We start from the raw sequence: 18237 nt of genomic DNA, 5'->3' as shown, positions 1-18237 counted from the left end.
TCTTTAACCCTTATCCTTGAGTGGCCTCTTGGCCTTGATAATGAGTTGATATCTATGAAAAAAAAAAAAAGAAAAAGTCTAATGTGAACAAGTTCTAATTGAATCGTCGCCCTAAGTAATCCAAGTTACAAAATTCCCACTGTTTACTATGCTAAAATTACAATGACTAATGTATACCTATTAACCCTTATCCTCGAGTGGCCTCTGGGCCTTGATAAGTGGTGACACCCTTGTAAAAAAAAAAAAAAAAAAGACCAGACATGAAAGAAATCTCACCACCAGTGTTCAATCCGCTGGACTTCAAAAAGACAAGCCAAATTAAGTCCTTTAATAGTTCAACAGGGCTAGATAGTATTATCTTTGTTCTGTCGAACTTGAGTTTTTTAAATTAAATATTATTCAGTTTGTAACACTTGTTTCAAATATCATCATCTTTGATCTTACAAGCTTAAGTTTGAAATAAAATATTCTTCAGCCTGTTACACCTACGTTTTAAGCGGCTTTATATTTAGTCTGTAAAGCTTAAGTTTGATATCGAATATTATTTGGTCCGTGTCACCTAAGTTCAGAATAGAACTGTGGAATTGGAGCATCCCAATATATTTCTATTTAATATTGTTTAGTATTATCGAAAAAAAAAACTAATAATCTGTCCGTTCTATTATTATTTTTATTTTATTTCTTTTTATGTGTACATTATACAACCTTAAGTTTAATGTCGTTAGTCATCACCAAATTCATGTAAAATTAAAAAAATAAACTTGCTGTGAGATTCTCTAGTTGTGTACTCTTGTACGCATGCGCAAATTAAGCAATGGCTCCAAGGTCGGCACTTTGCAACGATGCTGATGAAATGCAGCGTTTCCTTTGTACTCTGCGTGTGCTATTCTTATATACCGTCTGCCATGTTTCTGAATGTGATATAAAGTTTCAGAACTTCTGCTAAATATTTCCACTATGAAAATCAAGACGAAAGCTGGGAATTTTGTCTTCGATTAAGTTTCCTTCTTTTTTTTTTACCAGTGAGTCACCACTTATCAAGACCTGGGTATAAGGGTTAATGAATGCATGGGGGTCACGGGGGCAACAGCATAGTAATCGTTAGTGGATGAAATTCGCTAGAATTTGTTTATATTGGACTTGAAAACGACCATATTGCAGTGAGCTGGAAAGCAGGCCAGCGGAGCAAAATTCTTCAGGCGGACAGTTCTAGGAAAGAAGCTTTGTTCATGGAATCTGTGTTTAGGTGTAGGCACAGATTGACAGTAGAGAAAATTCTTGATAGTGGCTGTAGCTGGACGAGTGTTTTTTAAATGAAAGTTTGGCACTGGGGCACCATAGATTAAAGCTCAGACGAGCATCTGCGATGAAAATAACGATAGATCAGACACTGGCTCGCAACAGTACTCCATCCTAGGATGTATTTGGCTCTCATAGTAAGCTGGGAAGCAACTCCGTGGTATTGTGTTCCACAGACGTACACTTCTTCGAAAATAAAAAGCTCTGCTCATGGAATTTCCGTTTAGTTTCAGGCACAGATAGAGAGCAAGATACATTTCTGACATTTGTTGTATCCAGTCGGTTTAACAATAGAGGGGGTCTATATAATGAAGCTCAGTCGAGCACCTGCCATGAAAATAAGGAGAGGGCAGAGATAGGCTCACAGCGTCTCCTCTGTGAGAAAGAGAGAGCATGGAGAAGAGAATGAGATCGCTTACTAGATTTCGAAGTTTGTTTTGTAATCTGTCCAGACAGGAGAAGGTGCTTCGAGCAGCTTCTCCTCAGATTTGGTGACAGAATTCCATTTTAGGACTATTTGGTTCTCATACAGGTAGAAGATTGCATTGATAGTGAGATCAAATTGACGAAATGCAACTAAGATTAGCTATATAATGAATAAACATGATGTAAAGTTCTTGAAAAAGAAATGCTTATAAAGAAATGTTTCACTATTTCAAATGTCCGAAATAATATGTTGTGTTTGTAAGTAAAACCTTTTTTAAAAATACGTTTAACGATTTCACTAATTAGCAGATAGAAACGGATAATACTTACATTAAAAATACTGTTTTAAATTTAGAAAACTTTAAAGAACGAAAAAAGTATTTTTTCTTGTAAAATTTACAGCATAAAAACATATTTATATGTTTTTCTGTAAGAAAACAAACGAATAAACATTTTAAAAGACATTTTATTTATAAATCTTTTTAGAATTTTTACTTTTATTTAAAAAGTTCATATATATTTGCCTTTCTATAAATCAAGTTTTTACTATTTGAAAAAAAAATGGGTTTCTATTTAATAACAGTTTTATTTAAAAAACTATTTATTTAGAAAAAGGTTTGTTTTTTTTATTCCTGTATGCACATGTACATTAACTGTTTACAGGTACAGGACTTATAAATACCTGTACACATTATAGGCGGGAAACTCTCTGGTGCACTTTTAACTATCAGCTGATCAGGAGTAAAGTGATAGTATAATCAAAAAGTGATATTAACGAAAGTAAAGAGCCACGGGGGAGTATTCGAAGTGCCAGAACAGATTATAATAAGCAATTAAACTAAACATTTGCGTAGAAAAAAAAAACGCGTGGTAGAAAAAAATAAGCGGGAAGTCAAAATTCCCCAAAGAGATTCAGCGTATTTATGTGCTCCTTTTGAAGGTTTACGAATAGCGATCAAGATTGATTTTGAACTGATTTTTAGAATCAACTGTATCTAAAACCTCAAACCACTCTCTTAGATTTTCATTCAAATGCTGACCAATAACGAAGTCCAAATTCGTAGAGAAGGGGAGACTCACAGATCCTACCCTACCCTGTCTAATCTTGAATGGAACATGCTGGTTTATACTAGTCTGCAAATGCAAAGAAGTCAGGCCCACATAAACAGCATCACGGTGGCATTTAAATTCATAAATAATATTACGGTTATGGATGTAAGGCAAACTATCCTTGCTATAAGAAAGAAAAGCAGTTCTATTATATACCAAACGCAAGGAAACCGAGTAGAAGTGATTAATAAAACTTCTAACAATCTGTTTAGTCAAATTTACACGATAATCCCGTATATATGGCAATTTTAAATAAACAGGGCCAAACCTCTTCCGAAACTAAAAGTAACTGAGCGACGCTAGCGGCCTCAAATGATTGGAATTTTTATGGGCCGTTCGTTTATGGGTCTTTAGCCGGTTAAAATTGTTTTTAAGGGTAAAAAATGGTTACATTTTTAAAAATCGTAACACATCTTTCACATTCGTCTTAGTTTATTTTTAATTTTTAACCAGTTTCATTGCGTGTCACGTTGGTACAGTGGATACGTTACCAGCTTTAGAAGCTGCATTTTTGTTTTCGGTTTCGATTCTAGCTGATGGCACTAAATACTTTTTTCTTTTTTTTCTTTTGCTTTTGAAATTACGACTCTATAATAGTATATACAAAATCTTTGCAAATTAAAATATCATAGTTAATCATATTTTACGACCTCGCAAAGCCAGCACACCCCCTTTAGTCTAATATAGGCTATAATATATAAAAGCATAATGTATGTATGTGTGTGTGTCTGTCTATCTCTCTGCATTCATATTTTCAAACCCTATCTCTCTGAAACTAAAAATAATAGAAATGGGTTAGTGGCCTCAAGTGATTGGATTTTTTATAGACCCTTCTTTTATGGGTCTGTAGCCGGTTAAATCAGTTTTTAAGAGTCAAAAATGGTTAAAAAAATGTTTTTACTTGTTGTACATTTTTTACATTAATCTTTGTTTATTTTAGCAGTCCATATGCGTGACCCGTTGGTACAATGGTAACGTTACCAGCTATGAATGCTACAGTTTTGCTTTCAGTTTCGATTCTAACTGATGGCACCCTAATACTAGTTTTTTTTTCCATTTTTGAATCACTGCTCTATGATAATATATATGAAATCTTTGTCAAATTAAAATAAATTAAACGTATTTTACGACCTTTCCGTTAGTGTAATATATAAACGCAATATGTCTGTCTGTCTATCTGCCGTAATAATTATATACATATCTAATATATAAAAGGCTATGTGTCTGCCTGTCTGCCTGTCTCCTTATTTTCAAACTCTATCTCCTCCGAAACTAAAAGTCAAAGTACTCACTAGCGGCCTCAAATGATCAAATTTTTTATGGGCCAGTCTTTCATGTGTCTTTAGCCGGTTGAAATAGTTTTTAAGGGGTCAAAAATGGGTAAAAATGGAAAAAATCGTTAACCATTTTGTACATTCATCTTAGTTTATTTTTAATTTTTAATCTGTTTATATGCGTGTCAATTTAGTTCAGTGGTAACGTCACCAGCTTTGAATGTTACAGTGTTGCTTTTGGCTTCGAGTCTAGCTGATGGTACCCAAATACTTTTTTTTAATTTTGAAATCACGATATTAAAATAATACATACGAAATCTGGACAAATTAAAATATATTTAAGTATATTTTACGAACGGGCAAAACCGGGAGCTCCTCGCTAGTTAATATATATATATATATATATATATATATAGATATATATATATATATATATGTGTGTGTGTGTGTGTGTGTGTGTGTGTGTGTGTACGTCATGTGTGTGCAGTCAGATCAACCCTATTTGGGTTTAACCGGCTTCCTCCGAAGGAGGAAGTTTCATGGGAGTATGAAATTCACAAGCGGTCACCAGTCGCATGTATATCCTCGTTAGGGGAGATGACGACGTTAGGTTTTTGCAACTTTCTTTTGCATGGAGGTGTCGACGTCCTCCTACATACAGCACCTGGAATTGCCAAATTGGTCACCAATTTTAGCAATGAAATATATATATATATATATATATATATATATATATATATATATATATATATATATATATATATATTGAATTTTACCGTCACTGGATAATTTACCTTTCACCAGACTATCCATTCACGTGAAATCACCTTTTTCTTCACCATATTCCCTCTGCTTCACTTTTTGTTATCAAGTAAGATCTTTGGCTTACTTGCAGTTTCATCAAATACTTTTGCAAGTAAAATCCGATTCCGCATTTTTCTAATTCCTACCCTTTGATGAGAAGGAAAGTATTTCTTCGAAACTCCGCGGATTAAGGAATATCCACTTATTAAGTGTTTCCTTTTCAGATTAAATATGTTTTTAACTCTTTTTCAAAGTGTTTTTAACATGTTTTATGAACAATTTGCTCGTACATATATATATATATATATATATATATATATATAAAGTGAAATTGATTATGCCGTATTTATATATATATATATATATATATATATATATATATATATATATATATATATATAAGTTAAATTGTCTGTCTTTGTGTGTGTATGCATCTGTGTGTATCTGTGTGTGTACAGTTTTCAATCTACAGACTCGCAATTTGACATGAGGGGTATTGAGATTTGGGAATATTCTTCGCTGTAAAGAGGTCAAAGCTCAACTATTTGACCTTTGAAGACTCTACCAAACTCCTCCGTCAGTTTTGGGACTAAACACTTGAAATTTTCGATGTAAGTTACTTAGATATGAATCAAACTTTTAATTTTATTTGAGCCCAAAACAATAAAAGTCAAGGAGTAAAAATTGGGGCTAAAGTTTTAACAAATTTGAGCTCAACGGTCTCTACCAAATTACTCAGCCAATCTTAAGTCTAAACATTTATAATTTTACATAAAGTGTATTCGGACACAAGGAAAGTTTTTTAATCGTTACAGCACTAATAATATAATATAGATTCGTGCAAAATGAATAGCCGATGCTCAAAATGTAAAAGCATTTTAACCCCTCCCTTTACTTAAAAATTCATAAAAATCAGGAAATTAACCAATTTTAATGAAATATTCAGTATTTACCAAATGATGAGCAGTGAATATAATGAACCCATTAGTTCTTGGCCTTCGGGCCGGGATCAAAGTGTAGTATCTGCTCTGCAGATGCTGCACTTAAAATAATTTTACCAGTATATATATATATATATATATATATATATATATATATATATATATATATATATATATATATATATTCATACACATACATAGAATAAAGTAAGCAAACAAATGGAGATATGGAGTTAAAGGTGCATAAATCAATACAGATAAATGGATATACTAAATATGAGTAAGAATAGTGTTAATAACCATAACTAGAAAAATAATACAAATATAAGGTTATATGTATGTATGTATGTATGTATGTTTGTATGTATGTATGTATGTATGTATGTGTGTGTGTATGTATGTGCCTAGATATTTAGGTGGATGGCTAGATGATTGTTGTCAATATTTCATATACATCTGTGGATTATAATTCAACGAAACAGCTGGACACACACACACGTCATTATTTGTCAATGTTCCTCATATTTCGTGCGTTTCAAAATGTAACATCTGTACATATTTGTCTACAATCATCATTTGTCAGTATTTTTTATACAAACCTATATTTAAAGTATCAGCTACACCCACATATATATGTATATATGTATGCATAAATATAATGTATGGTTATCAAATGTCTATAAGTACATACATACATACATACATACATGTATAATGCCGGTAGCCCAAAGGAAAAACACTATCCCGCGAAGCAAATATTGGCTTTATTGACTGAGTTTGAATAGCTTAACCAGTGGTAATTATCACGTCCTATACTGTGATTGTGTAAGGATGAAACACTAGTGTCTGTAGGCATAAAAATTATTAATATTAATTGAAAACGTATTGCATACATATATATAATATATATATAATTATATATATATATAATTACATATATATAAAATTATATATATATAATTATATATATAATTATATATATATACATATATATATATATATATACATATATATATACATATATATATATATATATATATATATATATATATATATATATATATATATATATATATATATATATATAGCAGCTTGGCGGTTTTTTACTTTTAAATTCAGATTAAGATATCTTGGCTCGGACAAAAACTTATTGATCGAAATTAACACCATCAGAATGAACACACTTTCTTTCGACGCAAAACAATAACGTAAAAATCTTACGTTCTGGTAGCGATGAAGTAGTAGTAGTCTACCCACTTTTGGGGGGGATGTAAAAGTAATTTCCGCAAAATTGAACCATGATAAGCGTTGTCATCATAACCACCCGCAAATGCTATAAAAATTGGGCGGGGGGGCATGTCTGTAGGAGAAAAGCAGTTTTGTTTATTGCGCGTGCGTACACACCTGACAGCCAGTAAATTACAGTGCATAATACAGGTTTTTATATCTCTATAAGTATTTGACTCCGCATAATCTGAATGAGAGTTTCTTAATGAGCATAGTCGAAAACCACCAAAAGTCCTCATTCGAAAAAAAATTGTGGAGGTGCTCCTAATGTAAAAATTTACTCCCATCTATAAAAATGTTAACGTATGCTCAATGTTGAGAATCCAGTAGATCATATTGCCGAAACATTTACTGTTAATTCGGCGACGATCTTAATAGATCGTGCAGGTTAAAGTAATGTATGTTTAAATAAAGTATGTTAAAAAACGTAACTATGTTGGAAAAATATAATTAATTACTAGAACAAATGTACAAAGCGAGCGAACGAACGAGAGAGAGGAAATACATTTTTTTCTTCGGCATCGCTGTGAAATGTTTTTTGTTATTTTGTCTTCGGTATAAAAAGAAATGTAAAAAGTGAGCGAAATAGAGAGAGAGAGAGAGAGAGAGAGAGAAAGCAAGTGAGAGAGAGACCAAATGCGAGAGAGAGAGAGAGAGTTAGAAAGATAGGGAGGGAGGGGGAGAGAATGAGACAGAGAGAGAAAAACAGAAAGGAAATGCAAGCTTTTGTCGTAAAATGTAAAAAAAAATGATCGCAGCAATTTACTCAGAGGCCAAAGGTAGATATCATATTTGAACATGAGCGTTTGTTTAGCATGCGACTACCGTTAATCTGAAATATAGAAATAGTCAGAGCTCAGCAAATCGGATTGAGCGAGATTATAATTTTGGAATCAGAAAAGGAAAATATTATATTATGTCTATGAGTTTATGATCCAATTACGAAGGATGAAGCCCCATATTTGTCGAAAGTGCAGAATTATTTCCTGTGCCGACCGGGGACGGTAGGACTACTTAATATTTAGAGGGAAAATTGGGAACTCCTTCCTCTAAAGATAGTTGCGATTGTGATGATGTTGATCCGGGGATGAAATGTGGGATTTTAATATAACGACTAAATGTGTCTAAAATGTCATTCTAAGGTTACATAAGGCAGTGGCTAATAGTCCAGACATAATAAATTTGAATGTTGGATCTGTTCTTTATGACTACTTTTTCCAATGGGATTTTGTTTAAAAAATATTTATGAGCAGTTTTGTTTAAATATATTTATGAACTGATTTTTGCTTGATTAAAAAGAACGAGACATAAACATATATAAAAAACAGTTTATAAATATTTTTATAACATTTCTATTTTTATGTTTGATGTGAAAAATACTAACACTTGTTGGATAAAAAAAAAACAGTTCATAAACATATTTTTATTATAAAAATTTATAATTTAGTTATAAAAGTTACATAAAGACTGTTTGAATAAAACTTCTATTGTTTTATTTGCTTTTTACAGAATGGCTTTATGAATAAATAAGTGCGACTCTTAACGATAGCCGCCAGCCTTATAGAGAATTCTGATATTGTGGTAACTAATCTGTATTAATTCCTTACTGTGAATCGAACGGATACCATAATGCGTAGTTCGCTGCACCTTATAAGAAAAACACATTAAAACATTCGTCAATTAATAATTTTTCATTATGTATATAAAATCGAGTGGAGATAATCACATGCAAATATGCAGAGTAGAACGATAAAGTTGTCGTCATAAGGAAAGCAACATTACAGCTTTATTTTTAAAATTATTGAATAAATCAATCAAAGTAACTTGATTATGTAATGGAGCTGACATTTATTAAATGTAGCCGCCTTAAGTCAACGCCGTGATGCGGGTCTTGAACTGGGAGCATGCATTTTCCACAAGCGCCGGCGGAAGCTTGGTGAATATTCGGTGGATAGTAGCGATCAGACTGACTTTGGTGTTGTGGGAGGTCATGCTGGTGATGTTTTTGGCGTATGACCAAACGAAGTAGTCCAGCGGGTTTAGGTCGGGGGGAGAGGGGGAAGTTAGAGGAGGGTACAAAGTGGTAGCACTCCTTCTGAAGCCAAGCCTGAGTCTCTTTGGAATTGTGGACCGGCGCCGAGTCCTGTTGCCACACAAAGAGTTTGCCAGAGGCCACCTGATTGCACCAGGGGATCACCACACTCTTCAGCACATCCAGGTACATTTTGGCGTTGACTTTCAAGCCGGCTTCGAAGATGTGAGGTGGCATGATGTGGCCCTCACTTGAAACTACGCTAAAGACCATAACCATGACCGGAAACTTCGTTGAGCTAAAGTTAATTTTTAAAGAAAATCTGTTCAGCCGTTTTGGAGTCTATAAGGAACGAACTCACACACACACACACACACACAAATTTGCATTTATATAATTGTGCAGAAGAGATTATATTAGAGAATCGTGAATGACACATAGTTGTTTACGAAAGCTGCATTGGTTAGAGTGTAATGTAAGAATCAACTGTTACTAGAATCCATGTGACGAATGGAATGGTATATTATGTAGCCACTCTGATTATAGTACACATGACATTGATGGTCATGGATATTAAACATTATTAAAAAGATATATATATATATATATATATATATATATATATATATATATATATATATATATATATATATATATATATATATATATACTAGCATTTCAGCCCGGCGTTGCCCGGGTGTTTGGAGGTGTATGCTGAGCAAAAAAAAAAAAAAAAAGAGTAAATTTTTTTTTAATTTGACCTCTATTATGACCCCTTAACATTTATAGTTTCGGGCTCAAATCACTTTATTAAGTTAGATCCAGATTCAAGGAACCTATATCTAAAATTTCAAGTGTCTAGACCCAAAATTGTCGGAGAGGTTTGGTAGAGTTCTTAAAGGTCAAATCGTTGAAATTTGACCCCTTAACAGCCAAATTTCTGGCTGACACCCGTCACATCGATTTTCCCAAATCTCAGTACCCGGTATTTCAAATTTCGAGTCTATAGACTAAAAATTGACAGAGTTATTGCGTAGGGAAATGTACACAGACAGACAGACAGACACGTTCACTTTTATATATATATATATATATATATATATATATATATATATATATATATATATACATGTGTGTGTGTGTCTGTGTGTGTGTGTGTGTGTGTGTGATCTTATGTTTAAAAGCACTGTTGATATGGAATGCATAATTATAAATTAAACGGTTTAAAGACCAAAACAAGTGCAGATTTTTTCCCCAATAAACAAACATAATCATTTATTAAAATTAAATTCAATATTTCGCTTTATAACAGAATCTATATAAGGACACATATGTGTTTCTCGTTTGTTTGTTTTTTTGTTTTTTTTTTTTTTTTACGTACCATAGCGTTTAGTAATAATGTTCAGCACGTTTTGCTTCATATGTTTGCGAAATGTAATGTTCAAATGTCTCATTTAGTTGAAGACGCTGGTCAAGCGTTCGGACATTTGAACATTACAATTCGCCAACATCTGAAGGAAAACGTGGTAAGCATAACTACCAACCACCATGGTACGTACAAAAAAAAAAAAAAAAAAAAAACGTATTTTTGAGCTACATACTTGAAATTTTGTATGTAGGGTATACAGACATGTGGAAAACTTCATAATCGGTTTTTATGCGGAAAGAGTCAAAATTGTAAATTTGAAACATCGGATTTTTATTTCTTTGTCAACTGTCTCACGAATGCGCATGCGTGAATCACGTGACAAATTCCTTCTGTTAAATATAAATAGGTTTGAAAAAGTGTCAAGCTGACCTAATGGTTATCGCACTTGTCTTAAAGTTTTGGTTCCGATCTCAATTCGAGTACTTTTTTTTTACTTAAAAGAAGTGAACTATTTAAAAAAAAAAAACAATACTCGCATGCACCATTTTTAAGACGACCATATTGCAATCAGCTGTAAATAGAGATGCACAAATAAATAGTTGTACAACATTATTTAATGCTAGCGTTCTCTAGATTTATTGGCAACAATATATATATATATATATTATATCTATAAAAGTGAAGGTGTCTGTGTACATTTCCCTACGCAATAACTCTGTCAATTTTTAGTCTACAATCTCGAAATTTGATATACAGGGTACTAAGATTTGGGAAAATCGATGTGATCGGTTTTGGGCCAAATTTGGCGATTAAGAGGTCAAATTTCAACGATTTGACTTTTGAGAACTCTACCAAACTCCTCCGACAATTTTGGTTCTACACACTTAAAATTTTAGATATAGATTCCTTGGGCATGGATTTAACTTAATAAATTTATTTGAGCCCAAAACAATAAATTTTAAGGGGTCATAATAGGGGTCAAAGTTTAAAAAAATTGACCGCTTTTTTTTTTTTTTTTTGCTCAACATACACCTCCAAATACCTGGGCAACGCCGGGCTGAAAGGCTAGTATAACAGTACTGTATGTGGATGACTATATATATATATATATATATATATATATATATATATATATATATATATATATAAAATAACTATTAAATACCCAAAGACACTAGTGTTTCATTCTTTCGGGAATCATCAGTGCACGAGTGTTTGATCCTTTCGGGAATCATAGATTCGAACCCGGCAACAGAAGCCTAATCAATTCAGCTACCATTAACCGCGAGAAATGCTGTTGAATTTTCAACATTTATTTTTTTAATGTTTTTATAAACGTCTGTCAGAGTGCTCTGATCATTATATGATAATCTGCGCATAAAAGCTATATATATATATATATATATATATATATATACGAGGGGAGTGCAATAAGTAATGCCCCTGACCCACTTCCAGTTGTCTAATCTAGCTGAAATTTTGCATGTGCAATGATTTATATCTCTACGGGTTATATGACAAATTACAACTCTGAACTAATTGTGGTTTCTGTTTTACAGCTGTTTGAATGCAATCAGGTGCGAAATGGAGCCTGTTGAATGTCGAGCAGTGATCCGGTTTTTGTATTTGAAAGGACGCACACCACCGGAGACTTTTGATATAATGAAATAAACTTATGGTGATAATGCTCCCTCGTATGACCTTGTAAAACGCCGTCATCGTGAATTCAAACATGGCCGGAAGTCTGTGGAAGCAGCTCCCGACCTGGTCATCCTCCTTCTGCCATTTATGAGGCATCTGTCCGTCAATTTGAGGCCGCCATTTTGGAAGATCGGCGCATTACTATTCGCCAAATAGCCCAAGATGTCAAGATTAGTACAGGGTCTGTGGAAACTATCATTCATGACCATTTGCATATACATAAAGTGTCTGCCTGATGGATTCCTAGGTTGCTCACACTATTCCAGAAGCGAGAACACGTCGAGTGCTCGAGGATGAATTTGAAGATGTGCCAAGAAGATGAGTCAAAGTTTTTCAAAAGACTGACTACACAGGATGAAACCTGGGTCCATCATTATGATCCCGAGACCAAAGCCCAGTCAATGCAGTGGAAGCACTTGGACTCACCACCTCCAAAGAAGGCAAGGTTGCAGCCCTCCACTGGCAAGATCATGTTCACAGTCTTCTGGGATCAGGACGGAGGAGAGATGACAGATTTCATGGCAAAGGGTACCAAAATTACAGGAGCCTATTATGCTTCACTTTTGAGGAAATTAAGGGAAGCTATCAAAATCAAGAGGCGGGGCAAGATCAGCAATGGTACCCTCCTCGTGCAGGACAACACTTCGGTCCACAACTCGCATGTCGCCAGATCAGAAGCACAGGTGTGTGGTTATGAAATCCTCTCCCATCCTCCCTACTCTCCTGACCTTACACCCTCTGACTTTCACCTCTTCTCAGCCATGAAGTTGTTTTTGAAAGCAAAGCGTTTCCCAGATGATGCAGCCTTGATTTCTGAAGTCACGTCGTTGTTGGAGAACCAACCTGGGGTGTTCTACAAAAACAGTCTCCAGAGCTGCATCAAACGTTGGGAGAAATGCATAACTCTGGGTGGTTCCTATGTAGAGAAAGACTAATAACTGTGTCAAGTTTCGTTGCTCTACTGCTATGGGAAGTGGGTCAGGGGCATTACTTATTTCACGCCCCTCGTATATATATATATATATATATATATATATATATATATATATATATATATATATATATATATATATATATATATATATTGTTACTCTTAATCTTAGGAAGGCTAGCATTAAATAATGTAAAACTATTTATTTATGTATCTATTAATTATATCTATCTATGTATCTCTCTCTCTCTCTCTCTCTCTCTCTCTCTCTCTCTCTCTCTCTCTCTCTCTCTCTCTCTGTATATATATATATGTGTGTGTGTGTGTGTGTGTGTATGTGTGTATGTGTGTGTGTTTTGAGATTTTCCGATGGTTATATAATTTTACATATATATATATATATATATATATATATATATATATATATATATATATATATGGAGGTGTTTCTGTTTGTCTGCGTGTGTGTGTTTGTTTGCATGTGTGCCTCTCTGTTTGTGTCCCTGTGTGTACAGGCATCTGAAGCTTAAAACATATTAAGATTGTGAAATCGGCAAGCAAATTTAACGTCCTATGAAGTGAGTGATGTTCATTTTTACACTACACAAAAAACTTAGTGGACACATAAACAGAAATAAATGATGGAGTGCGAATATACATTAGAGAAATATATCTTCTCTTCCAACCATTTCCCAGTCTATATGTTTTGAAAAGTGGAAATCTGCTTCCCCTCGCACCCAGACCAATATCGAAGACCATAAATTTTAGAATTTATCAAAGACTTCATTTCTGTCACATTTGCCAACATTTTTTTGTTTTCCATAAATACAAATATATGTTCTTTAAAAAATATTATGAGCTCATAATTTCTGATTAGATTGCTTTTCAAAAGTTTGTTTAAAATTTGAGTGATACCTATCTCAGAATTTATCTATTTTTTATCTTTTTACCTTGATGGTCATATATTTTCTTATATATATATATAGAGAGAGAGATCTTTTTATCTTTCTGTCTATCTGAGTATTTTACTTTTTTATCTGTTTTTTTTTTTGTATCAATCAATCCTTCTAGCTATATATTATATCTCTACTACTATATATAAAAAAGACTTTGTCTGTATATGTGTCTGCGTGTGTACGTTCTTTCCTTATGAACTCGAAAACGACTTGGCTTATTTTTAAGAAATTTCACACGAAGGCAGTGTTCTTAATGAGTTTTGTATCGGAATGCCTCTGATAAGTATAGATGATCGAAATAATCTAATCAAAGAAGGCACAGGCTATTTTCACTATACACGTGCATTTGAGAAGTTTTATTACCACATAAGCTCACAGGCTCGACATATAAAATTAACAATGTGTTCTTTGATATGACAGGGACGCGTTCGAAATGAATGCTTCTGTTTAAAGCACAATTGCATCTATAATTGTTGATTTAGCGATTCTGTAGCATTTTCTTTCTTTCGCTCCCTGAGTTTTTATTATAAGAACGGAGTTATCTGCCCTTTTTCTACGTATTATTTTTTTAATTATTTTTTTATTAAATATACGTGCATAAAAGTTAGACATTTATAGACATGCATTTTTCAGAGTTTATTCCTCATCTATACTGATGAGCGAGACTTAGTTGACAAGGATCGAACTTACCACCGCTCGATAAGTGGTCTAGTGTTTTACCACACAACAACGGAGCCCTCGTCAATGTTTATGCTCGATTTTTATCGCTATAAATAAAAAAATATTGATTTATTTTTATTATTAGCGATTCTGTAGTATTTTCTTTGTTTCTGCTCCCAAGCGCTTATTATAAGAAAGGAGTTATCTGCCCTTCGTTTACATTTTTTTTCCGCTCCACAACTAAGTCTAGCCATATTGATGAGGTGTAAACTCCGAAACATGTATGTCTATAGATGACTTACTTGTATGCACATAATATATATATATATATATATATATATATATATAGAGAGAGAGAGAGAGAGAGAGAGAGAGAGAGAGACGTCTTTCTTCATTTCTTTCTATCTCTCTCCCTATGTTCGTTTCTATTTATTTGTCATTTTTCGTTTACCCATCCCTCCCTCTCTTCCTCTCTCTCTCTCTCTCTCTCTCTCTCTCTCTCTCTCTCTCTCTCTCTCTCTCTCTCGGTACATACAAACACCCCCACACACACATGACAGGAAACATAACCACGTACTTTTACACTGCTGAATTGGTATGCTGACCCCCCCCCCGCTACCATCCTTTTTTTTTTTCAATAATTTCAATGAGTTGAAACTCCTATTAAACTCACCTGCTCTCTAAGAGCTTCAAGTCGTTTTTCCTTTTCCTTTTCTTCTTGTGAATTTTCCAACTTTTGCTGTTCTTGAGCAAGAATTTTCTTCTGAATTTGCTCTTTCCTATATTTGATCCTGTTTTAAAAGATTAGGAACATGTCTTTTAACACAGAGTAAAAATATTTTAAAACTTAACACAAATCAAACTATAAAATCAGCGATTAGAATAGAGCAATATATAAACGAATGGTCATATCATCACAGGTAGTAATACTATTTTCCTGTTTTACACTACTTTAATGGAATTTGCTCTGACGAACCTGCAGCAATTGTACCCCCGACTAATCTGACACGAAGCAAAATCCCACCCCTTCATTGTAGCGATCCAGAGATGCTGAAAAGTCTTCTACTCGAACTGCTAAACTTTGGAATTCCCTCCCTGTTTCCTCCTTCCTTGACTGTATTAAATGTTCTAACATGTTGTCATTTAAATGCAATGCGAATAGATATCTCACTGCTCAACTCACTACATAGTGTCTCTATAGACATGATCCTTAATATCAACTCTTTAACTCTAAGTGAAAATATTCCTTGTTTGGGTTGAATCAAGAAAAAATAAACTTGAAGAAAGGGAGTCATTAATTCGCCAGGGATTTTGCTCTAAATCACTGACCAACGTGTGGCCTAGAGAAATACAGAGAGAGAGAGAGAGAGAGAGAGGGGGGGGGGAGATAGAGATCGCAGTCACTAATTAATTGTATCTTGTTAGTCTATGTGCAAATAGGGTAACTGTTTGCGATGTAATATCGTACACCTGACTTTGTGTTCATGTGAATATTTCTGTGCTTTGTTCGTATGCTAGGGTATTTTTGTAAGACTGAAACTTACCTGCATCATGGATTTTTCCAGTACTGTATTAATTTTGGATTCAATCAGTTCGCCATTTGCTACGTCACGGACCGCATTTAATTCTTCGCTGCCATCTTGGTTACTGATCTGAACTACGCCGCCATCTTTGTTACTGATCTGAACTACGCCGCCATCTTTGTTCAACACAATGTCTCAAAACTTAACAATTAAGATGTGAGATAACATTCTCAAGGAACAGTATTGTAATACCATAGAATCAGCAGGAGTACTAGTAATATGCAGCGCATAACACCGCCTGTAATGCGCACCACCAGATAGTAAGCCTCGCTTACTCTTTATCTTATCCTTCTAACCTTTTGGTTAATATATCCTTCTTACACCTAATCCGTGTTTCGTGTTTTCCTTCCATGGTATATTTAATGAATTGCAATCCTTCCATAATTTGGTTCCAAGAATTTGCGTCAGTCTTAATATAACTAATTGTAGGCATTAGCAGTTGTTTAACATGCAAAACTATTCCAGGGTATACTGAAACTTGGCATCAAAATCTGATCCCCGCCCCACAAAATCATCATGGGTATAAAACATGTGCCTAATTTTTTTTTTTTTTTTTTTTTACATGGAAGTCACCACTTATCAAGGCCCGGAGGCCACTCTGGGATAAGGGTCATTGCGGGTACAGTAATCAATGGGACAATATCGTAGTAATCGTTAGTAATGGAGATCTGATAAAGTGTCTTACTTAAGGGGACGGTTTATAAGAAACTTGTTTATATTGGACTTGAAGACATCCAAGTTAGAGATTGCTTCTCATATGGTAGCGACATTTCTAGAGAAGATCCTAATTTGTCTTATATGTGCTTCAGAGTAATACTTGCTCATAGCACAGCGTTCATATTTGCCCTCTATCGTCCCTATAACAGCTGAGTTATTATCATTGAAAGAATCTCTGAAAAAATTAACCGCATTCTGTCTACCCATGCCTCGGCTAACATTGAAAATTGGATATTTTATTAATTAAGCTGAACAACAATGAACAATTTTTTTAAAGATGTGAATTGAAAATTTGGATTCAAAATTGTTCACACTAATGGTTTCATCTTGAATGTTATTCTCACAACGTTTCGACTGAAGTAACCTCTGAACTTCTTCCGGTGTACGTTTTTGAAATTGGGAATATTTATGCAAAACTCGGTATCAATTAATCCTTAGATTATAGTTCCTATTTACAATGCCTCCCCACGGGACAGAGTTTAGACACCAGGGTCGTTTTTAACGTGGAGAAAAGGAACAAAATTAAAAATTGTCTCAGTCGTGAAGGATTTCTCCTCCACTGACAGAGAAAAAGAAATTTAAGTGCAGCATCTAAAGAACAGGTACTACATTTTGATCTTGTCCCGAAGGCCAAGTACGAGGGGACACAATAAAGGCACAACTTCCTATTTGAAAAGTCAAATATTTCAGATTTGTATTAAATTTGATCCATACCTATAAGAAACTAATAAAGTAATAATTCATAAATTTTAATTTTGGAAGATCCCTTGAGATTTAAATTTGAGATTTTTTTGTAGAATTAAAATCATGTAATGTTTTTTTTATAGAAAATTAGAATAAGTATTGTAGACATAAGGTTTAGCATTGTTGTATCTTCATTTCAATCGTCGCACATAAGTTGTCTAAAACTGTTCTATTTGCGAACCTATAACAGATATGTTTCTGGTATCTTTCATAAAATTGTATCCTGATTTTTAATGCGGAGAAAAGCAGTTCCCCTACAATATTTTGCTCCTAATCCGAAGGCCAAAGAGAATTTTATCGATTTTTTTTTTTACCGTCACGCACGAAATATAGAATTTTATCTCTGCAACAAATAGCTAGTCAGAGAAAAATCACCAATTCTTGCTAAGCGCGTCAAAGTAAA

General features: G+C 33.8%; 1 protein-coding gene and 1 pseudogene across 1 annotated transcript in view; one reads left to right on the top strand and one right to left on the bottom strand.

The window, feature by feature from the left end:
- The window catches only part of LOC145263078 (coiled-coil domain-containing protein 148-like), a 415858-nt gene that overhangs the window by 199970 nt on the left and 197651 nt on the right, over window positions 1-18237 (bottom strand). Inside the window, exon 10 of the mRNA XM_080119947.1 lies at window positions 15464-15581. Within this exon, the coding sequence (XP_079976073.1) occupies window positions 15464-15581 (118 nt within the window). The remainder of the gene's footprint in view (window positions 1-15463; window positions 15582-18237) is intronic.
- On the top strand, window positions 5897-6044 carry LOC145263466 (U2 spliceosomal RNA; annotated as a pseudogene).

Source organism: Euprymna scolopes, chromosome 38, assembly GCF_053919585.1.
Source record: "Euprymna scolopes isolate OS-2025 chromosome 38, ASM5391958v1, whole genome shotgun sequence".
Lineage (NCBI taxonomy): Eukaryota > Metazoa > Mollusca > Cephalopoda > Sepiida > Sepiolidae > Euprymna > Euprymna scolopes.
Note: the sequence above shows the minus strand (reverse complement) of the source record. Positions and strands in the feature narration are given on the sequence as shown.